Source organism: Denticeps clupeoides, unplaced genomic scaffold (assembly GCF_900700375.1).
Source record: "Denticeps clupeoides unplaced genomic scaffold, fDenClu1.1, whole genome shotgun sequence".
NCBI classification, from domain to species: domain Eukaryota; kingdom Metazoa; phylum Chordata; class Actinopteri; order Clupeiformes; family Denticipitidae; genus Denticeps; species Denticeps clupeoides.
In genome coordinates, this window is record NW_021630069.1 from 264,193 (window position 1) to 289,284 (window position 25,092).

General features: G+C 41.5%; 1 protein-coding gene across 6 annotated transcripts; it reads left to right on the plus strand.

Annotated features, from left to right (window-relative positions):
• Positions 1-318: 318 nt before the first annotated feature.
• On the plus strand, positions 319-21,657 carry kdm1b (lysine demethylase 1B). Of its 6 annotated transcripts, none has more exons than XM_028968202.1 (21): positions 328-495; positions 566-732; positions 3,023-3,144; positions 3,236-3,325; positions 3,511-3,622; positions 4,845-4,958; positions 5,186-5,224; positions 5,301-5,487; positions 5,914-6,098; positions 8,930-9,100; positions 10,585-10,662; positions 10,922-11,056; positions 11,240-11,411; positions 11,524-11,651; positions 14,695-14,826; positions 16,569-16,643; positions 16,743-16,859; positions 16,940-17,065; positions 19,657-19,779; positions 20,565-20,712; positions 21,227-21,657. In XM_028968202.1, the coding sequence occupies exons 1-21, from the start codon at positions 480-482 to the stop codon at positions 21,292-21,294; spliced, it is 2,505 nt and encodes an 834-aa protein (XP_028824035.1). In that variant the 5' UTR covers positions 328-479; the 3' UTR covers positions 21,295-21,657. The 6 variants fall into 6 exon arrangements, with proteins under 6 accessions (XP_028824036.1, XP_028824035.1, XP_028824034.1 ...); XM_028968201.1 differs by having other exon boundaries at positions 337-495; positions 4,851-4,958; positions 20,565-20,717; XM_028968198.1 differs by having other exon boundaries at positions 344-495; positions 20,565-20,717.
• The last annotated feature ends 3,435 nt before the right edge of the window (positions 21,658-25,092 follow it).

Here is a 25,092-nt window from a genome sequence, read left to right on the forward strand (position 1 = left end):
TCAGGAGAACATCCGCCACATCATCAGGAGAATGCCCAGGCGTTGTAGGGAGGTCATACAGGCACATGAGCCTCATTTATCTTGTTTTAAGGACATTACATCAAAGTTGGATCCGTCTGTAGTGTGTTTTTCACTTTAATTTTGAGTGTGACTCCAAATCCAGACATCGATGGGTTGATAAATTAGGTTTCCATCGATCATTTTTGTGTGGTTCAACTATGTAAAGAACAAAGTATTGAATAAGAATATTTTATTCATTCAGATCTAGAATGTATTATTTTGTGTTCCCTTTATTATTTGAACTGTGTAGAACGTTTTAAGCACGTATTTCACGCCAAATGAGGAAGGAGGAAGTTCACAGACTCCACAGCGCCGCCCTTCACCGGAAATGAACACCGCACGACAACAAACAATAACGTCAGCTGCAGCGCCGGTGCAGGTATCGCGACTTGACCCGGAGGCAGACAGACAAATGAAGCATGCTGTCCCACGCGGGTTGGTTCCGCTGCTGTTCATCTCTGCGTGTGTCACAGTTCCGCTTCTTCACGCTTCACTTTTCTTTCAGATTACAGTGGCGGCGCGTCGGGCGGTCGCCAGCGTGGAAAGACACGGGATGCAGTGGCGGACACGCCGGCGGAGGACGGACCGCGATGCTCAGGCAGGCAGAGCACTGTCCGAGTCAAGCGGTCCGGTATCGGCCGGGAGGGCCACTGTGTCAGTCTCGCTGGACAGGTGTGTGTCTTGCTCCGGTCCTCCTTGTCATCGTGGAACAATACTGTAAATTCAAAAAGCACAACTTACCATTCTTGGGACCAACATGACTGGGGATTTTTTTTAGAGCTTCTCGGTGATCCACACCTTGATCCTAAGAAGAGAGACATCTTAATATTTTTTTATTTCATAGCAAATGTTTTAGAAAACACTTAAAAGACTGTGCTTACTTTATTGCTCATTTCCCAAGTAATTGAGCAAGTTGTAATCAAACTCTTCCTTCTCATTGTAAAAATAAATAATACAGCTTAGGGTTGTTTTTTATAAAAGCGTAAGTAAGTCTTCCCTCAGGGAAAAGAACATCCAAAATGTAGCTCACTTTAGCCCCAGGAAAGTTTGGTCTTGTACTGTTAAGGAGTGAGAGGAGGTACTCATACAAACGCTCAATTTGCACCTCACCCTCAAGGTACAATGGCCCCAATCCTTTGTTTCCATCTCCTGAGAGACATAGAGGAAACTTTGTCACAGTCCTGTATCCTACAGGCTCTTGCCAATTCATCCGATCTTCTACCTCTGACCGAACACTGTTTGATTCTACAGAAAGCAAACTTAATGTGACACACCTTTTAATATATATCAGTTTTAAATACTCTGCCTTTTAATACATACTTTTCCAGACCAGCGTTCATCACTTTGAGGCACCACCATCTCCTTATCTCTGGCATGTCAAGTTGCACATAAAAGAAGACAAAAACATTTAACATTTTAGAGCATTGCTAAACACAGTGGAATGGCACAGTTGAAGTTGAATGGCTCCCAAAAACATGTACAGGGCAATACTAATAAGAGAGTAGATGGAGGTTGCAGGCAAAACCTTAATTATGTAAATACTGCTTGCACAGTCGATAAGTACTGTTTAAATATTTCGGGTCATTCTTTTTTTCTTACCATCAACAAGAATTATAAGAATTTACAGTCTTATACACGAAAAAAATACAACAAACCATACTGCTAAACCTCTAAATGGTATGAAAACAACTCACAGACAACTAAAAAAACACAATTATAGCCATTTATAGCTATTCATACGCTGCCATCCATCTAGAAGAATAATTACATAAACAAAAATACACTTACCTTTACTACTCTTCTTACTACACGATACTGAGCTGTGCCTGTGTTAGGACAGGTGGGCCTTCAAAGAGACATCCATTCCGTTGACGACGCAAGATTTCAAAATAAAAGTATTGCATGTTCACAAGTCTTATTTTGGAGCCAGACCCTATCTGCATCCCTGATCTGCAGCTAGATTCTATTCACCCTTTTGACTACCACAAGCACTGCATCACAGCCATGTGTGATTTTTTTTTTTTTTTGACATATGCCTTGCGTCGGTCTGATTTACGAATCACACGTTTTATGAAAAGGAAAAAAAAGTCAATCGGAGTAATTTTTTTCTGTATTATTTATTATAATAGTATGGTTTCTGGTGCTTAATGCGGGTCATACCAGAGTGTACACACTGGCAAGCTATATTTAAAAAATTCATACTCTGTTGTGTGAGGTGTGCTCTTACTTTTATAAGTGATTTGAGTAGGCATGGCCAAGCTATTCCGCTCAAACATTGGCACTTATTTCATCTGTTCCACCACTACCTGCATTCCAGATACTGTAGAGGTGTCGGTTTAGGTGCGTAACCCTTTCATGTCTGAATCAAGAAATTGACATAAAAAAATGTTCATCTTTAATCTTTATTATGCCTGTTTTAGTCTTTTTACTTTATCATATTTGATACTTCTAATATATATGAATTCTGAGTCTAAATGTTTGTTGTAAATCACATTTCAATATAAATTGTGTAATTGATTCAGCACAATGCTGTATTGGCCTATGGATGTCCGATGTATATAATATCCAGAAATAAATAGCAAATGACCTACCACAAAATCTCCCTTTATATCGGCTCTATGTTGTAGTACACAAAAGGGTTTTATGCAATTCATGCATTATGCAATTTAAATATCTCATGGTAATGCAATGGGTCCCAGAAATGCACAGCATTAATGGTTAAATAGCTTTGTATTTTTTTTTTTTTTTTTTTGTCCATCCTGCCCACCCCACTGAAACATTCCTGGCTCCGCCACTGGTCTAGAGGAGCTTTTTTTTTCAGACTGGTAACAAATGGAATATTAAAAAGTAAGTCAGTCTTGTTATGGCTTTTGTAAAATGAACACCAAATGTGTCCATGGGTTGGGCTCACTTCCTGTTTGGTTATCTTGTGTGTGAAAATGTGTTTGTTTTGCTATTCCAGGCCAAGAAGAAGACTGCAGACCCTGAGGAGGAGGATGACCAATCAGAGAAGAAGTATAGGAAATGTGAGAAGGCTGGTTGCCCAGCAACATATCCTGTGTGTTTTGCCAGCTCTACTGAAAGGTCTCCCTTGGGTGACCCACACCCTTCTGTTATTTGATTTTGATGGCTGCCTCCTGGCTGTTGTCTGACTGCCTGGTTTCCTGTTTATCAGGTGTGCAAAAAATGGTTACACATCCCGATGGTACCACCTGTCGTGTGGGGAGCATTTCTGTAATGAGTGTTTTGATCACTACTACAGGAGGTGAGCACCACTTGATGTCATAAGAAACCAGCATGAAAATTGTCTGCAAGTGTTGAGAACATATTGCTGGTGGAGATTGCTGTCTGGTATTCCCTACTTGGGATGATGCATAGTCTCTCACACACACACACACACACACACACACACACACACACACGTGTCATTATTCTAACTTATACCACCAGTCATAAAGAAGGCTATGAAAAGTTTACTTCCTGGAAGCGCCTCTGGACGGAGAATGGAAAGAGTGAGCCCAGCCTGAAGGCCTTCATGGCCGACCAGCAGCTTCCATATTGGGTAAGCACCCATCCATGTTGTTTTGATCCAGCTACATAAATTGAATGTATATTTACATTTACAGTATTTATCAGATGCCCTTGTTCAGAGTGACTTACAATCCATAGTTATGGGGACAGTCCCCCCTGGAGAAACTCAGGGTTAATGGCATGATTTGAAGTTTTTCACAGAATGAACACATCCAACTCTGAACATTTCTGCACCCTGAATTCCATTGGTTTCTTTGCACCTGAATGTGTGTGTAGCTGCACTGCAAAGTAAGTTGAATATGGTTGACTTCTGAGTGCTGTGACGCATTAACATGCAAGCAATTCAAATAAAACATAGAATCAGAAGCTCAAACCAAAGAGGAGAGGGTGATTTGATAGCGCGTTCTCGCTAGTCAGTAAGTAAAAAATGGGCATGTTGTACTGTTGACTACGGCTACCAGATTGTACAAATAAAAAGCTCTTATTCCAGCAAAAGCTCGCCACATTATTCAAACGTGCACATGCACATAGCTCTCGTACTTTGTCAAGTAATGTAGTTTCTACATTTATTGGCATCATGGTCAGTGTTGTCCCACACCCCAAACATTGATTTTGTTGCTCAAGTCTTTTTTTAACTCCACACCTCCTCACATTTCATCTTTCTCGCTAGTAGAAATGCACCACCTGACCACTTATTTACAGCGCAAGTAAAAACCCATCTGCCTTGGGCAAAGATCTTCAGGTCCATCTGCAACCAATGAGCTACCTGTTGGAATGCCAGGCATTACAGGATGAGTTCAAATGGGAGAAGTCCTAACTATGACTTTATTTTGGTAATTTTATACCAATCTTCAGCGGGCCAGATTAAAAAGCCCAACGGGTCGTAGTTTGTCCAACCCCGCAACAAGACTATTATAAGACTATTATAAGTTGTGTGAGTGAAAGTGATTTGTCCTTAATAAAATACTTTTCCTGCATTTAACTCATCTTTTGAGCATGGTTCCTTGCTTCTCAGGGCTGAGAGTTTGTTTTATTAATCCATACCTAATAATTTAATGTCCAGTCCAGAGGGTTAAATTTCTGACTCCAGCTAGGCCAAAATTGATTGACTGGTTCTGTATGATCCCGTATCCTCTGTGCATCAGCTGTAGAATTTACATAAGGCATAAAGATAATTAGTTACACAGAAACATGGAGGACCTGGAAGTGAACTGGGTTTTGCCAAGCCGCTGACCTCCTGACCTCTTGTGCAGGTGCAGTGCACAAAGCCTGAGTGTGGGAAGTGGCGGCAGCTTAACAAGGACATCCAGCTCACTGCATCCCTAGCAGCCAGCTACCGCTGTGGCATGAAGCTCAACTCAGTGAAGGTGAAAATCCAGCCTGTTGGGCTGTGGTATGACACACTTGGCATCACCGAATCCCTGCAGGGGTATAGCTGTATCTGATACTGATCAACCTGGTGGAATGTTGAATGTTAATGTAAAGAAAAAATCTAATAAAGAAAGTTCACTTTTAAAAGTAACACACTTTGCATTGAAGGCTACAATAGTCTACAAATGTATGTAATGTATTTTTTATTTTTATTTTTTTGTAGTGTGAAGGTCCAGACCAGTGTTTCTTTCCAGAGGACATGGTGAGAGGCAAATGTATCCCATCATTGTCATGTTCTTGCTGTGCTCTAATATAAAGGCCAGATGCTCTCCTACCAGCGTGTGGCAGGTGTGGCTGACAGTTGGTGGAGCTCCATGCTGATCCTGCCCCCTCTGCTGAAGGACAGCCCAGCCAGCCTTTTCCTCACTGCCTTCTACCCTGACTGTGTGGGTATGAGTCCCTCTGGACCACCCAACAGTTCAGGAAAACTCTGGTTGGAGCAGCGGCGACTCATACAGCCTCAGAGTAAGACCCATTGTGCATTGCTTACTCACTCACTATCCATATCTGCTTAGTCATGTTGCGGCTCAGGGTTGCGGCTTCTGGAGCCAGAGTGACTTACATGAGCGCTTTAAATCAGTAGTTACAGTGAAAGTCCCCCTAGTGCAACTCTGTGTTAAATGTCTTGCACAATGGTTGTAAGCGGGGTTTGAACCTGTGACTTCTGCTCTTCTGGTAGAGTGTGTCACCTACTAGGGTACTACCCACTAGGTTTATGAAATTGTTATAATATAGGGGTACTGTCTGATATGTTCATTATCATTTGATGCAATAAGCAACTTGCAACTTGTTACTGTATTTCTTGAATGGAATGGTTAGTCTTATTTAGCAAATCTAACTGGTTTTGTCGCTTTTTCTTGCTCTGTGTCTGTCTATCTGTTTGGGGTACAGGACCAGGCCTATCCCCGTACTTCCATCCCTTCTACCAGCCTAATGAGTGTGGGAAGGCCCTGTGTCTTCATCCAGATATGATGGAGTTGGATGAGCTTTATGAGTTTCCAGAATTTTCTCGCGACCCATCAATGTATCTGGCCTTGCGAAATCTTCTATTGGCCACCTGGCATCAAAACTACAAGGTACATCCTCACACCAGAACTCAGCGTTGGTTTTATTACAGAAGATCACCATATATTATCCCACAGGTGTACATTACAAGCCTGTAATGCTTAGGTGCAGTGGGGCAGTGGTGGCCTAGCGGTTAAGGAAGCGTCCCCGTAATCAGAAGGTTGCCGGTTCGAATCCCGGTCCGCCAAGGTGCCACTGAGGTGCCACTGAGCAAAGCACCGTCCCCACACACTGCTCCCCGGGCGCCTGTCATGGCTGCCCACTGCTCACTCAGGGTGATGGGTTAAATGCAGAAGACTAATTTCACTGTGTGCACCGTGTGCTGTGCTGCTGTGTATCACATGTGACAATCACTTCACTTTAGGTAGTTTTTCAATTATTGAAGTAACTTCTATTGCAATAGTAACCTCCTGAAAGAGCAGAAATACACATGATTAAGTGATTGGGGTGAGGTGAAGGCTCATTGTGTGTTCAGTCCAACAGATCAGATGTGTAGCTGAGGCCAGCACCTGTTTTGTTGGGGATGTCGACCTCTATATTATTGACAATTCAACATGATGTCCTTTGCACATGTGCACTCCCAGCTGTCAATTTATTAGCAAGATTACACACACAGAGAGAACAAAATACAAAACAGGGAAGACTCAGAAACACTTCCATTTTACCCTTCTTCACCCCAGGAGACCAACCCACAAAAGACTTGCTTCCTAAAACGTATTACAATAAAAAAAAAAAAAAAAACACCAGCATCTCTGGGTGTCATTTAAGTGTGGCATTTAAGTGTGGCAAAAAATCCATGCTGGCCAGGTCCCTGTGGCAGATGGAGAAAACAGGTGAAGTGTTCACCACACCTTACCACATCTGTTACATCCTTGTCTAGGACAGTCAGGAAATAGGGAGGGAAACACCACAAACGTTTTAACTATTTCATTTAATAAATCGAAAGAAAACAAAAATGCAGTCAGGTTATGAGGAAGCACTGGGTAGATGACTACTGTAAACAGGGCAGCTGTCTGGCGTATTTACCCCTTCTCCTTCTCAGCAGACCCACAGCATCTTTAATAGCCTCGCTCTGACTGGAGCAAAAATTGCCATTACGTATGGGAGGAGTTCCGTAATTACAGGCTCCTTCTACACATTCCTCCTACAGGAAAAAACAAACAAGGCAGAGAACACAGACCGCACATAACCATGGGACGTAACACCCCCACCACTAAGAATCAACATCCCGTCTTAATTAGCACCACTTCCATATCTCTAAAGGCCCATGACAGTGTGTCCGCTAAAACATTAATTATTACTGCAACTTCACTGGCATCCACGTCTAATTTAAATGGGCGCTGGATATCTGGGGCAGCCAGGACTGGATAACTGCAAAGAAGAGACTTCACAGCCTTAAATGCACTCTGGCAGTCCGCAGACCAAACAAAGGTTGGGCAAACCACATCTGAGAAGTTCTTATGAAAACCCTGATAAAATCCAGACATCCCTAAAAAACACCGCAATTCCCATTTCAAAGTAGGGACAGGAAAATTCATGACAGCCTAAACTTTGGCCTTGACCTTGACCTACTTCTTGACCTTGACCTAAACTTGACCTTGACCTACTTCTTTTCACAGTCGCTTTCCCAAATTCACGTTTGGCGAGGTTGAGGGTTAGTGACGCTTGCAGGCGCATTGCGTAACCCAAATGGCAAAGTTTTCAGGTGTAACAAAGGCAGAGATCTCAGCAGCACGAGGAGTCAACAGAACCTGCCAATAACCCCGCAAAAGGTCTAATTTTGGTGCTGGCAGCACCAACCTTGTCTACACAGTCTTCCATTCAAGGTAATGGAAAAGAATCTGGTTTAGTGAATGCATTAACAGACGTAACTACAGGTATATCCGAGAACAAAGATGCATGTGACTGAATTAACCCAATAACCTGCGTGTGGTCTGCTGCAGGCAAATGAGACAGATAAGCTTCTAAATCCTGCAGAATTTTACTATTCTGCAGCCAGGGTGAAGCTACAGGGACGTCTCACAAATACAGTCCATCCTCTGCCGGGGAATAAGTAACAGGGACAGAAACTGATGCTGCATACATAACAGGTTTTCCCTGTTCCTCTGCTTTGTCTTGTTCCACTAGGTTCTCTTGTTCAATATAGCTTTTCAGCATGTTGATGTGGCACACAAGTTTTCTGTTTACTGTTCGGCATACAGATGATAATCGCTCTCACTCAAATCCACTACATATGGACCCACAAACCTGGCCTGCAGAGCAGATCCCTCAATAGGCAGCAAATCTAAAAACCTTAAAATGACTGGGAGACTATTTTTTATCATAAGTCATGTACCTTTGGGCTGAAGACAAGGAGGCTACCGCAGCTGAACACGCCTTATGAAGGCATTCCCGAAACACTGATGTAATCTAAAACATTACTGCTGAGAGCAGGCTGCTTATTTCCCGATCTGGTATGAGGGAGTGGACCAACACAGTCTAAAATTATTTTCTCAAAAGGATCAGTTAAAACTGGTACGGGGTACAGTGGTGCATGTGGTATTGTCTAGTTCAGCTTCCCAGCCAACTGACGGACATGTTGGACAATCCGTGATGAGATGGCCAGTCTCGTGGCAGTAAATGCGCAAGTGTGATCAAGCTATATTTCCAAATGTAAATGTTTCATGGGTCATTCTGTAAATTTGTTATAGGAATTGTGTTAAAACAGAAGCTGAACAATGGGTAAGGCACTGAACAAAAGAATAGGTTGGTTATTCACTTACAGGTTATTCACTTACTACCAAAATAATCATTAGTTTCAATGTTATACTAAAATTTGTTGGATTTCTTCCTTCTACTCCAGGAGGTGCTGACACCCCAGAACTGTGCCCCTCTTGTGATTGTGAGGGGTCTGGTGAGGGTTTGCTGTGTGCAGGCACTGGGCAGGGTCCTCCACTTCATGACCAAGAAGGGCTTAATCAACACTGGCATCCTATTGGTTAAACAACCCATGCTGCCTGAGCATTACCATCATGTGAGGACAACCTGGGCAGTGTTCTCCTGTCTGAATACTGGTTCTCCTTCCTGTTACTCAAGGCTTCACTGACTAAGTTTATATTCCACCTCAGGCTTTATTAGGATTGGTTGAAGTTTGAATACAACCTGAATCTGGTCATGAGACCCATCATGGAAATTCAGAGAGCAGATTGAGATGCAGGGTGTGAGAACCAGGTTTATTGTGGCCTTTATTGTGTTAGCTTGCTGCTAACCCTAATACTTGTAGTTATATAGTTCCCAGTCACTTGTCTGTTTTGTAGAAACACCTGCTATTAACCTGACTTTTAATTAATCAATTGGTGTTAGAAATAGCTCATGTAAAAAGCTAAAACCTACCAAATGATGTTTAATACTTTGAAATGAATTAGTTTCACTGAAAGATTTATAATTCAATCAAGAAATGTCAAATTTTGGCAAGACAAAAGTTTTGTCGCCTATACAGAAATTGAACAAATTTACTGCAAATACAAAAATGTCAGCAAATTAGTAGTGGTGCTGTGAGATCCAAATTTAATATCTTGTATGACTTCCATGAGCTTGAAGGACTGCATCCATACGGTTTGGCAAGGATTCATACAATTTATTGATGAAGTCATCAGGAATAGCAAAGAAAGCAGTATTGCATGCCTCCCAGAGTTCCTCAGTATTCTTTGGTTTTCCTACCCCACACATGCTCAATGATATTCATGTCTGGTGACTGGGCTGGCCAATCCTGGAGCATCTTGTTCTTCTTTGCCCTAACCCTTTGATGTGGAGATGGAAGTATGTGATTGAGCACCATCCTGCTACAGAATTTGGCCTCTTGTGATTGGGAATATAAAAAGTAGCTAAGATTTCTTGGTGTTTCAGACTACTGATGTTGCCTTCCACCCTGCAGATCTCCCACACACCCCCATACTGGATGTAACCCCAGACAATGATTTTTGTGCCACAAAACTTCACTGGTCCCAGTGGCAAATGCCACATGTTTTTTTCAATTGTCTTTTGTTTAGTGCTGGCTTCTGGGCACTGATTCGACCATGGAGGTGACCAGGTGACCATTGAAGGTGTCTGCCACATCAGCAGTGCATCTGGTCTTCAGCCTCTGAATCTTAGGCATGTTTGCAGAGGTCTAGTTGCACTTGATGTGGAGGTCTAGTGTACTGGGGCTCTTTTTATACACACCTGAGACCTAATTGATCCATTATTAGTCACAGGTGAAGCTCATATGACAAGGCGACAACACTTATGTCTGCAAAAATTGACTCAATGGGCTTTACCAAGCTTTGAATATTAAAATACTTTTAGTTTCATTTTGCACTGAAACATTATTACAAAATCTTTTGGGAATAAAATTTCTTGTAAAAAAAAAAATCTTGATTAGAAATATATTTCAGTGGCACTTGAGGTCAATTTGTACAAAAGCGACAAGACTTTTGTCAGGGACCATATGTGTTGTCTCTAATAATAAACCTGTCTTAGCAGAAGAAGGTGCTAGTGATCGGAGCAGGAGCAGCAGGTCTGGCGGCAGCCAGACAGCTGCACAACTTTGGTGTGCAGGTGAGCATTTGTCCAAAAAATGAAATATAGTAGTTTATTAAACATTGTTATGTTTCACAGCCACTGGGAAGGATTTCTTGATGCCTTGGTAAATGGGGAGGAACCAAGGGTACAGGAGGCAGATTAAACATTTTCATGGATTTATTGTACATTCTTTTAAGTATTAGCTTTTAGATATTATTTTCATGTCATTCAGTTTTAGGTGAAGCATTAGGTGAAATTCCACTTCATGACATCTATCAATGTGTAACCTGGGCAGGTGGTGGTGTTGGAGGCTCAAAATCGAATCGGAGGGCGAGTTTGGGACAACACGTCATTGGGTGTTACTGTGGGCCAAGGAGCACAGATTGTCAATGGCTGCATCAACAACCCGATTGCCCTGATGTGCGAGCAGGTAAGTTTAATCAAGGCCAGTTGATCGATCTGTCTCTCTATGTCTGCGTGTCTTGTCCTGATGAATAAAATAATGTTTTATGTTGAACTTAATAAAACTAATACAATTATTTGGAGCAGGACTAGAGTAGGATACAATTCTGACACTACACCTCCTCTGTTTGTGTGTGTATGTGTGGGGCAGCTGGGTGTTGAGATGCACAAGCTGGGGGTTCGGTGTGACCTCTTGCAGGAGGGAGGTCTACTGACTGACCCAGCCATAGACAAGCGCATGGACTTCCACTTGAATGCTATCCTGGATGTGGTGTCTGAGTGGAGGAAGGGCAAATCCCAGAGCCAGGATGCCCCTCTGGGAGGTGTGTATGTGTTTCTCCTCATCTAAGTTATCAGTTGCGTTAAACAATGTTGAGTAATAATTATTGATGTTTCTGTAAAGCATTTTTTTGTGTTTGTTTGTGGACCCAACAGAGAAGATCCAGGAGGTCTACAAGACCTTCCTGCATGAGTCCAGCATTCATTTCAGCGAGCTGGAGGAGAGGGTTCTGCAATTCCACCTGAGTAACCTGGAATATGCCTGTGGCAGTACCCTCAACCAGGTGAGAGCTTCAGAGCTGATACAAATGTTTCATGTTCTTCATAATCACAATCACTGCTTATTAGCAATGTGTCTGCAGAAATACCAGTCTAGGGATATCAAGGACATTAATATATGAGCATATAGCAGATGAGCCTATATAAACTTTTAAAACATTTTTACTATATACAATCAGTCAGTTTCATAGGCTCACTTTTATACACTGGTCCTCTGTCTAGTCAGCCAGTAACTTCCACTCGGGCACCGGTCACTTTAGAGCCCTTTGGACAGTAGGATGAGTGATTGCAAGCATACATTCCGAACCCGTTCATATTCCCCACTCAGTATAATTTCACTATTCTTAAAACTGACTCACTAGCAACACTAGTTACATGTATTCCTGGAGCCAGAGCACCTGACACCAGAGAAAAAGTTATTTCTAATGCTAAACATTCCTATTCTAAAATCCTTATTCACATAGAAACTATGTTATCACATACACACGTGGACAAAATTGTTGGTACCCTTCAGTCAATGAAAGAAAAACTCAAAATGGTCACAAAAATAACTTGAATCTGACAAAAGTAATAATAAATAAAAATTCTATGAAATTTAACTATTAAAAGTCAGACATTGCTTTTCAACCATGCTTCAGCAGAATTATTTAAAAAAATAAACTCACGAAACGTGCCTGGACAAAAATGATGGTACCCCTAGAAAAGACTGAAAACAATGTGACCAAAGGGACATGTTAATCCAAGGTGTGTACACTAATTAGCATCACAGGTGTCTACAATCTTGTAATCAGTCAGTGGACCTATATAAAGGGCTCCAGGTAGTCACTGTGTTGTTTGGTGACATGGTGTGTACCACACTCAACATGGACCAGAGGAAGCGAAGGAAAGCGTTGTCTCAGGACATTAGAAAGAAAATTATAGACAAGCATGTCAAAGGTAAAGGCTATAAGACCATCTCGAAGCAGCTTGATGTTCCTGTGACTACAGTTGCACATATTATTCAGACGTTTAAGATCCATGGGACTGAAACCAACCTCCCTGGACGTGGCCGCAGGAGGAAAATTGATGACAAATCGAAGAGACGGATAATACGAATGGTAACAAAAGAGCCCAGAAAAACTTCTAAAGAAATTCAAGGTGAACTTCAAGCTCAAGGAACATCAGTGTCAGATCGCACCATCCGTCGTTGTGGACTTCATGGGAGACGACCAAGGAGGACACCATTGTTGAAAACAAATCATAAAAAAGCCAGACTGGGATTTGCCAAACTACATGTGGACAAGCCACAAGAATGTCCTATGGACAGATGAGACAAAAATTGAACTTTTTGCAAGGCACACCAGCTCTATGTTCACAGAAAAATGAAGCATATCAAGAAAAGAACACCGTCCCTTCTGTGAAACATGGAGGAGGCTTTATGTTCTGGGGCTGCTTTGCTGCTTCTGGCACAGGGAGTCTTGAATCTGTGCAGGGTACAATGAAATCTCAAGACTATCAAGGGATTCTAGAGTGAAATGTGCTGGCCAGTGTCAGAAAGCTTGGTCTCAGTCGCAGGTTATGGGTCTTGCAACAGGACAATGACCCAAAACACACAGCTAAAAACACCCAAGAATGGCTAAGAGGAAAACATTGGACTATTCTAAAGTGGCCTTCTATGAGCCCTGACCTCAATCCTATTGAGCATCTTTGGAAAGCTGAAACATGCCATCTGGAAAAGGCACCCTTCAAACCTGAGACAACTGGAGCAGTTTGCTCATGAGGAGTGGGCCAAAATACCTGCTGAGAAGTGCAGAAGTCTTATTGACCATTACAGGAATCATTTGATTGCAGTGATTGCCTCAAAAGGTTGTGCAACAAAATATTAAGTTAGGGGTACTCTCATTTTTGTCCAGGCCTGTTTAATGAGTTTATTTTTTTAATAATTCTGTTGAAGTATGGTTGAAAATCAATGTCTGACTTTCATTGGTTAAATTTCATAGAACTTTTGTCAGATTAAAGTTATTTCTGTGACCATTGTGAGTTTTTTTTTTTCTTTCATTGACTGAAGGGTACCAACAATTTTGTCCACGTGTGAAGACAATCGGAAATTACAAACAATTTTTTAGAGATGCTAGAACAAGCAATTGTCTATGGCAGAAATCTGCTCTGCTTCCACACTTCAATTTAGGAGGAACAGTGAAATTTATAGTAGATTACTTGCATTAAATATCCGGCTGTCTGATTGGTGTCAAAAACATAATGTGGCCTTCATTAATAATTGGCAGTTTTTGGGGAAAGCCTGGTCTTGGATGTGTATGTATCCATCCATCCTGGAATGGCGCCATAGGACTGAGTAGACATTTGGCTTAATCATATACCATTCATAAGGTTAAAAAACTTTAAAGAAAATGATCAGAAATAATTTAATACAAATTACCCTCTACCCTAACTGATTCTAGCACTGGAGTCTGTGAGCTGAAACTTGGTTTGCTAAATGCAAAATTATTCTGTTATTAAAATGACAACAGTCAGTATATTTCTCATTATCTACAGACCACCTGGACCATGCAGAGTTCCTGAAAAAATAATGTAAAGTAATAAGAACTGCTGGATATAAATTGGATATGTGTTACATTTTTCTTAAAATGTACCTGTTATTGAGAAATTCTTGTTGACTTATTATTTATTTGTATTAAGCTGCAGTATTTAGTGTTTTAGTAAAATATTATATATTTTGACATTTTTATAAGCACTGGGATTTGTTATAAGATTGTTATAAGTAGTTTGTATGTTTCACTTCAGTAATAATACTGAAGTATTATTCATTTTATGTGAGTTTTTATTGATATGTAAGCATGCGCCATTTATCATATTGCAAATGCATATTGCAATATTGATCTCAGTAATCACTTTTTTTTCCCAAATCATGCAGTCCTATTCAAAAGCAAACACAGACATGTTCCAATTGAAGTCCCAGTCTTGGGGCATCAATGACACAATTCTCAAGAACTGCATAAGGTGACAAACTAATGACATAATGTATGTGTGTATGTGTTACCAACTCTGCAGGTATCTGCACGCTCATGGGACCATAACAAGTTCTTTGCCCAGTTCTCAGGAGACCACGCCATGCTGACCAAGGGCTACTCTCATGTGCTACACCACCTGGCAGAGGGCTTGAACGTCCATCTTCAGACAGTGGTTTGTCCTGTTTAATAGCATGTGACTTAAAAATAAACAAGATTACCTAGTCCTAGATTTGTTCCACCAGTACCCATTACAAGGACAGACAGAGATCAGGGAAAGTTTACTGCCATTCAGAGTTAACACACAGCAAAGTAGAACTTTTATACTATTTTAGTAGAATAGTTACTGTTTTTAATCTGTAAATGACAGTATAGCATCATCTGTACCCATAGTGCTTAAACCTGCTTTTAACCAGTTACCAGTCAACAGCACTAACTTAATTCTGGACACAACTTTTGAGATCCAAACCAGGGTTCTCATTTGTAAAACTTAGAATTTACTAAAAATGTACATACACAATTAAAATGCACCTTCTTCTGCTAAGACAGGTTTATTACAATTGCACTCTATGTGGGATAGTTTGAAAAAATGATGTGAATACATTCTAGATGCAATGTATATGCTTTTCCCTTTTGCATTCCATACATTACATTGCTCCGATTGAACAAGAGCTTTACAGTCTAATGGTGTGGTATTGTGGGGCCATGAATGTCCCCTGACCTGAACCCCATAGAGCATGTCTGGGACCAGTTGAAGCAGAGACTGAATAATCGTACCTGATCTCCAAGTGACCTGGCAGAACTGCATGGGGAACTTATGGAAGAGTGGAACACATTGCCTTAGAACAACAACATAGGGTGGTAGTAGCCCAGTGGGTAACACACTCGCCTATGAACCAGAAGACCCGGGTTCGAATCCCACTTACTACCATTGTGTCCCTGAGCAAGACACTTGCTCCAGGGAGACTGTCCTTGTAACTACTGACTGTAAGTCGCTCTGGATAAGGACGTCTGATAAATGCTGTAAATGTAAACAACATATCTCATACATTATTAGTAATAATATAAGGGAACTTTTACTTATTTTAATTAAAATTTAGTGAAATTATGAATTATGTAAATAACAATATCCCTAACTCATTGCGAGTAGTGTATATTATGTGTTAGATTTGTGTCCACAAAGATATGATATTTAAATAAAACTGCTAGCCATTGATCGCACTAGTTAGATACAGGAATAATGAAATGTTACGTCCCCGTCTTGGGGTTGGGAAACATGACTACAAACGAGAGGAATGTGTGCGGTGGGAATACACAGATACCAGGCCCAAGTGAAATATTGTGCTTTTATTTACAGTGAGTAGTGAACAACCAACCAACCTACAGTGCTAAATATAATAACAACACAACAATCCACAGGACAACACACCATGAAAGGAGAGACTACAAATTCACAACAATGCCACTACTAACCACACTAACCACTCTAACACACAGCAAAGGCTTATATCCGACCCCACAACAATGAACCCTGACTGGTGGTTTGAATGGTCCTTAAATGCTCCCTGGGCCTGTGCGTTGATTGGCTGGCAGTTGACGAAGGAATTGGTGGGCAGAACCATAATCCCAGTCTCCTCCCACCTGACAGCCTAAAAGGGAACAGGCACCACACAGAGCACCCCAAGCCCTTCTACGGCCTAAAGGATGTAACAGACACTATAAATGAAGATGCTTGCAAAGAAGGTGGTGTTTTGAAACAACCTCAGGCTCTGTTTTCCTCTGTCTGAAAGATGTTGTTTTTGTCAAATAAGTGAGTTGTAAATGCTTTTCATAATCGTGAGAAACTGATTTTATGGAGCGGTTTCTTCTATACTCAATTATACGGTGCGCACTAGACTCATATTCTTTGCTCTGCAGGTCCAGTCCATCAACTACACTGGAGATGTCATCAGTGTGACATCCACTAACGGTTCACAGTGGATTGCACATAAAGTAAGAGCTTCAGACGCTGGACCCAGACGGGGATCAGAAGAGGAGACCTGTTTGCTCTTTTGCACTTTTTAACTCTGTTGTGCTCTGTTTGCTGTGCAGGTGCTGGTCACCATCCCGCTGGCACTTCTCCAGAAAGGAGTAGTCAAATTCAGCCCACCGCTTCCAGAGAGGAAGATTAAGGCCATCCACAGTCTTGGAGCTGGCCTTACTGAGAAAGTGAGTTGGTTGGAGGTGAACTGGACTGATAATATATATTATATGTAGAATGTAGAACAACATTCTTATTCCTGTTCCAGATTGCTCTTCAGTTTCCCTACCGCTTCTGGGACAGCAAGGTGCAGGGGGCCGACTACTTTGGTCATGTTCCTTCAAGTCCAGAGGACCGGGGCATGTTTGGTGTCTTCTACGACATGGACCCAAAGGTTAGAGCTTACAACAGTGTCACCAGACCGAGAAGGTTATTCTGCCAAAGCAGCAAGCAGGGAGAATCAGACCCTTAGACAGGCGTGCCCCATTGAAGTCCCCTGAACAGTGATCCAAACGTAATGCTTCTGTGTGGTAGATGCTGTACTCTGAGGATTTAACTTTTTGAGAGAGATGTTCAGTGAATGAGAGGCTTACAACTGAACTCTAACACAGTCTGTTTTTTTAAGGGACCAGGACCATCCATTTCATGTTTTGTTTTTTTTCCCTGTACTTACTTGCGTTTTCAAGTCTGTTGTATGTTTATAATGTTTTTGTTCCTCCTGTTTTGCTCTATGACAAGGCATGTTATGAATGGAATATAATGAATGATACTTGAATGATTTAGTTTTCCCTCAAGTATCATTACAGAATGTTTTCTCTTATGCGTTCTTTGACAATCCCTAGACTTGCACTATCAGGGGTTTATTACAACCTTCTGTTTTGTTTATAGGTCCGTGTCTTTGGACAGCTTCTGGGTTCAGACCAGGGCCCAGCAAGGTGTAAAATTTGGGGAAGGAAATAATAGGCTTGGGATGCCCCTGATAACTGCATCTGGGTGAACAATATCCGACTGCATAGTTGAAGTAGCTTCTGGCCATTGCTATTTAAAAAGATTATGGCTGGGTAGCTTGAGAGAACTTGAGGGCATTTGCAGCCAGAAGACAATTAAGTGATTAGAATACCTAAACAGTGAGCACTACATATATATGTGGTGTTTTTAAGTACATAATACAAATTAAACACTTTTTATTTTAAATTAGCTAAACATACTGAGCACATAAATAAGATTGGTCTTGTAAAAACAATGAAGACCATGTGGTGTGGTAGAAGAGAATAGATTGTGTAGAAAAAACTCTTTCTCCCTCCACACAAAGCACTGTATTCAACCACTCCAATTTGATGTTACCTGGCAGAAAGAGGCATGGCACAGTAGAGGTTAAAAATGAACAGTTTCTAATTTATTAACACCGGTAAATAATTATTGTAGTTACATGTGAATATTGAATGTAAAAAGGTACCAAGGTTGCAGAGAAAATAAACATAAGAAGAAAGCCTACAGGAAGTTGTCACTGGCCTACAGGAAGTTGTCACTGACCAATCAGAACCTATTGTTGCTGATGTCACGCCCCCGGTGCCTCCCATTTGGGGAAGACAAAGAGGGTGGGCGGTCCTGACGGCTGATACTTCACACGTTGCCGTCGGACAAAAGGCATGTAAAAACTGGGGTGTCGAATCTTCACCCACAACCGTCGACACAGGAATGTCACACCTCCCCCTGCAGACATCTGTTATGCAAGGCAAAAGCAGGCTCCCGTGATGTCCATTCTTACAGTCTACACACAACTTGAGACAGGAAGCATTTCCATGTAACCAGACACTCACTCATTTGCCACTACCTTTTGGGTCCAGATGTGTTGATGGGTGTATCATTAGATAACAGAAATGCAGAAATGCACAAGAATTAAGTCCCTATTTGGTTAGAGGTGTGAAACTTCACTGGTGTCAAGAGTCTATTACGATGATCAATGCCTCGATATCAATGAATCATGATGCAGCCCCTTTTTTTTTTTTTTTTTGTCATGATGTTTCAAATATAAAAGTTAAGGTCTAATTCACCTGTGTGGACGCTTTGATTTACTACAATGAGCAGTGTTCAGTGTGCACTCCCCTGACGCCACAAACACCAGAGAAATATGGGATCAGATTTGTTGCAACATTTTTAAACAAAACTTTCCTAATATAAAAACCAAATACAACAATGAAATGTTAAAAAAAAAAAAAAAAAAAAAGAGGCTGGAATTTTGACAACATTCATGCCCGAAAGGCACCTGATTTAGTAGACGTCTGTGGCGTCAGGCGAGTGCGGACTGAACACAGACCGTGTTTCTGCTCATTGTAGAAAATCTAAAGCCGCCTTCAGGCCGACCGCGCCACGGGGTTCAGGGCTCAGCACAAAAAGTATGCCCGTTCCGGTAAGATGATAATGTAGTGTTGTGATAATGTTGCTCGCTGGACACTCGGAGAAAGATCAACTTTCCTTCATTCCCACTTCAAACCCGCCTGCTTTGGTTGCGTGGAAAATAAGTCTCAGAGCAGCACACGGTGCACACAATGAAATGAGTCTTCTGCATTTAACCGGCTTGGGATTTGAACATGCAACCTTCCGATTATGGGTCTGCTTTCCTACCACATAGGTCAACCACTGTCCCCTTTTTTTGTTATTTTAAACTTAAGTGGGGTTGTGCTCTACAAATAAAGTTGGATTGGATTTTTTTACACTAGGTTTTTGATACTGCTTTCAGGTTTTTCCAGGATCAATCACTTCCACCCTAAACTGAGGAGTAGTAGTTATCTTTTTATAAGTACCATATATTTCTCAGAGATAATTAGTTGACGTCCAAACACTTCATGTTATTACATTGTTGTTTTGAAAGTGGTACTAACTATATACGTTTTTGATCAGTTAATGAATCATTGATGTGTCATATATGTTGTCTGAATTGCTTGATTAAATTCTCTGAAGTGTCTGGTTTTTGAATGAGAACAGGGGAAGCAGAGTGTGTTGATGTCAGTCATCACTGGGGAGGCAGTCACCACAGTGAAGGGGCTGGAGGAGAAGCAGGTGGCCGACCTGTGCATGAAGGTCCTGCGGGAACTCTTCAAGGAGCAGGTACATAATGCAGAAGAAGGAGAAAGTTCTGTGTGCTGTGTTGGAAACAATTTGGAGTTAAATCAGTGTACTTGTCAGACCCTCCAGGAATTTGTGATGTTGTGAGTGCAACAAATAACGCAAATTCAGTCAATCAGTGTGAATTATTTGCGTTTTGCAAATTTGTTGAATCACAACTTTTTTCACATTTTGACCTATTGCAGTACTTCCTGTATTTTCACTTAAACATAATCAGTTATACTTCCGTGTTAAACATGCATACTTGTACAACAGGAATGCTGCTCATTTACCCTCAAAAATTCGGACACTGTTGTTGTGTGTCCCTTTTCCTTATAATGGCTGCTGCAGCAAAGCCATATTCACTGGGCTTACCGTGTGGTCATAAGGGAAAACTGATGTTGGTGTGGAAAGGGACCACACGACAAGAATGCAGTTCAACTTTGGCAACAAAATTGGCAACTTGCACAGTGCAGAACATGGACTGTCTAACTCCAACATTATGTGTGTGCAGATCGATACTAAATATCAATACCATCGGTACCAAGTTGTTATCAGTATTGGATTGATACAAGCACAATGGTATCAATATTTTTCGCTCTTCTATTTCTGTACCACGTACCAACTGTAAGTAAAGGCCAGTACTCACACATTAACATGACTCAGTGATGTCACAGAATGGGGCGGTCCCAGTCTGTTTGGTACCCTAAGTAAGCACAACCCCCCACCCCCAGCAGCTCAAGACAAAACACACCGAACACACTGTTTGCTCTCATCATTCTGTTCAGGAGGTTCCTGATCCATTGAGCTTCTTTGTAACTCGCTGGGGTTCTGATCCCTGGGCACAGATGTCCTACAGTTTTGTTAAGACAGAGGGCAGCGGTGAAGCCTATGACATCATAGCTGAAGATGTGCAGGGAAAAGTGTTCTTTGCTGGTGAGGTGAGTTCACTCTAATTCAAATATATTTTTGAACACAGACCATTTAATAATAAAATTGTTCCACAAGTGTTCCACAGTGGCATGAAGACCTTGGCCATTATGTATATAAATACAGCATGCGGTAGAGATTAAAAAAATGTCCTCCTGACCAAAAATATGCTACACACAACACAAACAGGACATTTCAAACAACAATTATGATAAATAGTTTTTTAATAATTATTTAATAAGTAATATGCTATAATTTTTAATCTAAAGTAGCTTTAGCTGTTCAAGATTTAGATCCTTTATGCTAATATGCCCACAGTAGACTTGACAGTTTATTTGTGCTGATTGTTTGTGGTGATTCTTCGGAAGATGTTTGACTCCTCAGATCAGTCTAGAGTGCTTGAAGCTGGTGCTAGCCCTTTTTGTATTTTGTTTTCCACTTGTAGTGTGTTAAATCACGCATAACTGTAGTCTTTTTCACTGAATGAACTTAGTCATTTTGTCCTCTGTGTTATATTCAGGCCACCAACAGGCACTTTCCCCAGACAGTAACTGGAGCCTATCTGAGTGGTGTGAGGGAAGCCAGTAAGATCACTGCAATCTAAAACCTGGCCAGCCGGACCTTCAGGGAAGCTGCATCCACTCGAAATGAATGATACTTTGAGCCATGCCAATTGATTTTCTCTGTAGCTAAAAAGAAAAAAAGCTTTGATTCTCAGTTTGACAGTAAAAGGTTTTTTTTTTTTTGCAGAGGATGAAGTTACAGTTCAAATGCTGAACTATAACATTAATTTATGGCCGTACAGGAATAGTTTTGTTTAAATTATTAATTGCCTTGTCATATGGCGTAACCAGCCTTTTATAAAAAAATCTTTGTAATATACTGTAATAAAATACATAATATATGCAGTTCCATCAGGTCTGAATAAATATTTATACAACATTAATCATCCATAACATTTTGATATTGATCTGTTCAGGGCAGGTTGTTCAGTTTACTCCTTTGTTTCTATTTTTTCCCTATACAAAATCTGCTCATTGTGGTCCAGACAGCAGCAATTGTGATATGCTGTTCATCAAAGAGTCAGATGTAGCTGTTCATTCATCATGATGTTCATAAAAAAAGTTTTGCTTATGCTGCTAATGATTTAGTAGTAGTTGCCTAGTCAGTAACACACTTGTCTACAAACCAGAAGACCACAGTAACAGGTTCAAACTCCATTTTACTGAGCGTGACTCTTAACCCCGCGTGTCTCCAGGGTGACTCTTAACCCCCTCGTGTCTCCAGGGTGACTCTTAACCCCCTCGTGTCTCCAGGGTGACTCTTAACCCCCTCGTGTCTCCAGGGTGACTCTTAACCCCCTCGTGTCTCCAGGGTGACGCTTAACCCCGCGTGTCTCCAGGGTGACGCTTAACCCCGCGTGTCTCCAGGGTGACGCTTAACCCCGCGTGTCTCCAGGGTGACTGTCCCAAACTACTGATTGTAAATCACTCTGGATAAGAGCATCATTTTGTGTGAGATTCATTTTTAGATTAAGACAATTTTGCTAAACGTTCCCCCCCAAAAATTGTGCAAATTATGCAGAAAAGACCACAAAATTGGACCCTCAAGACTATGAATCGTGCTGTCTTTAATCTGTAGTGCATCCGGAAAGTATTCACAGTGCATCACTTTGTGCATGTTTATATTACAGCCTTATTCCTCAGAATTCTACACATTATCCTCAAGATGCTTCTGCAGCTTAATTTGAGTCTACCTGTGGGGGAAAAAAACTGTTGATTGGACATGAGTTGGAAAGGCACAAACTTATATAAGGTCCCACAGTTGACAGTTCATGTCAGAGCACAAACCAAGCATAAAGTCAAAGGGGTTGTCTGTAGACCTCCAAAACCATATTGTCTCAATTCACAAATCTGTGGAAGGTTACAGAAAGATTTCTCCAGGTCCCAGTGAGCACAGTGGCCTCAATCATCCAAAAGTGGAAGAAGTTCAAAACCTCCAGGACCTCCTTCCTATAGCTAGCCAGCCACTTAAACTGAGTGATCAGAAGAGAAGGGTCTTAGTCAGGGAGGTGACCAAGAACCCAATGGTCACTCTGTCCATGCTCCAGAGGTCCTCTGTGGACAGGAGAACCTTCTCAAAGGACAACCATCTCTGTATGGTTGTATGGTAGAGTGGCCAGATAGAAGCCACTCTTTAGTAAAAGCCACATGCCTGGAGTTCACCAAAAGGCACCTGATGGAGGCACCAATTGAACATCTCTGGAGAGGTCTTAAAATGCCTGTGCACCTACACTTTCCATCCAGCCTGATTGAGCTTGGGAGGTGCTGCAAAGAGGAATGGGCAAAACTGGCCAAGGATAGGTGTGCCAAGCTTGTGGCATCATATTCAAAAATACTTCATGCTGTAATTGCTGCCAAAGGTGCATCAACAAAGTAATTACTTATGTGCGTCTCCATTATTTATTTATTTTTTTATTTGCCTTCAAGTAACTTTTTCATGTTGTCACCATGTCAACTTATAACAAATAAATGCACACAGTAACATCAAACTTACTGTGAAATATGTATGAAAATATATAAAACAGTCCATGTGAAACACAAACAAAACACGTTGTTTAAGAAACCTCAATTTTTTCTCTACTGAGACAGCCCTTTTCTACATGCAGCCAGATCAGCAAAACTCTCAGGGCTAAGTACTCAGCCCTTTCCTTTTGTCCCTCTACACGAGATCACTTGGTGAGGTTATTTCCTTACACAGGTTATCCTACCAAACTATTATTTATTCCAGCAGATTCTTCACCACATCTAGATCTTGCTATCTAACTGAACAACTCACAGTTTTCTCTGCATATAACCTTGGAGCAACTATATACAACCACCTCTCGTTCTCTCCCCACCAATCTTTTCCACTCATGTAGGTTCATTCTTTACAATGTCAGACTGATTACCTGTCAACACAGGCCACCCAACACGTTCAACAGCAACAACATTTATTTCTTATATAGCCCAAAATCGCATACAGTATATCTCAATGGACTTTGACAGAACCCACAGTTGACACAGAATGCAGCAGTATGACTGCTTGTTTTCAACCTTCTAAAATCCTCTCACACCACCCCTTATGCTGGCCTACAAAGGCAAACATGAGCCAACCTCAGAGCCCTTATTATACCTGACACTGCACATTCTCCAATCCTCCAGCACTGCTCGCCTGGTCCCTCCACCTCTGGAGGTACAAGGATTATACTCATCTAGACTCCTGTCTTGGCCCCTAGGTGGTGGAATGATCCTCCCCATAAGGTCAGAACAGCAGTCACTTCAAAAACTTCCTATTTAGACTACTTCTAACTTGGAACTTTCTTATAGTCTGACTTACAGTGTGTAAAAATTACAAAGAAAAATTACAAAGTGCATAGAATGATTGTATGAGCCAATATAGTTTTAATAGTGACATTCAGTTTGGGTCCACAAGATGTCAGTAACGCATATGTAGATGGCAACTAACAGGCATGTGGCAGGTGTTCTTGGATGAACAACAATTGTACTGTTTTTGACCACTATCTTTTGCAATCAATATCGTGGAAGTGGACCCGTATTGATTGGTTGATTGTTCAAATCCCAAACTGCCAAGGTGTCTCTGAAGTGCCACTGAGCACTGTACAGTCCCCACTTTTTCCTTCATGGGGCACCTAACATGGCTGCCCACTGCTCCCCAAGAACACATTTCGTTGTGTGCTGTCTGAAAGTTGAGTCATGGCAACTGGACTTTCTTTCTTTAATGCAGAGACGTTTCGTTCAGCATCCACAGAACTTTTTCAATCTGAGGGAAGTTGCCTAGTGCCAACAAATGTATCCTCCAGGTTGGTTTCACTTCACTCCTGCCTTGAATAGGATTGTTAAGTGAAACAAAGGCAGGGGTAGGGGTGGGTAGATGTGACAACCCCGCCCTGGCAGCTCCTTGTTAAATGTGGCCAACCTGGTGAACCTGTGAATTGGGCCTGGTTTTTCTGGGGATGAAAGGGCAGCTAAATAGGTTGGAGATAAGTTGTGTCTGAGTCCTCCACCTCTGCTGATTGAGGGTTAGTTGATTTGCACATGCAAAGCTTCCCTCACTCCTCTCTCAAACCACCTATCTTCTCTGTCCAATATATGAACATTCTCGTCCAAAAATGTACTTAAGTTGAAGGTACACAGCTGATTCTGGCCCTGAGGTGTTGCTCCTTCTGTGCCGGGACCATCCTGTGTAGCAGCTGTTTGGTTTCGCAATGGACAGCATACACTACATTGCTCTTCTTCTGTTTTGGTATCCGGGCTTTGGGATGGACGAGCCTCTGTCTCAGTGTGTTCGCAGGTTTGAAATGGACAGGTATGTGGTGTTACACAC

Bases quoted from the DNA above. Each gene is read 5' to 3' on its own strand.
- kdm1b (XM_028968198.1), top strand. The intron at 9,101-10,584 runs GTGAGGACAACC...AACCTGTCTTAG, and splicing joins TGCCTGAGCATTACCATCAT to CAGAAGAAGGTGCTAGTGAT. The intron at 10,663-10,921 runs GTGAGCATTTGT...TAACCTGGGCAG, and splicing joins TGCACAACTTTGGTGTGCAG to GTGGTGGTGTTGGAGGCTCA.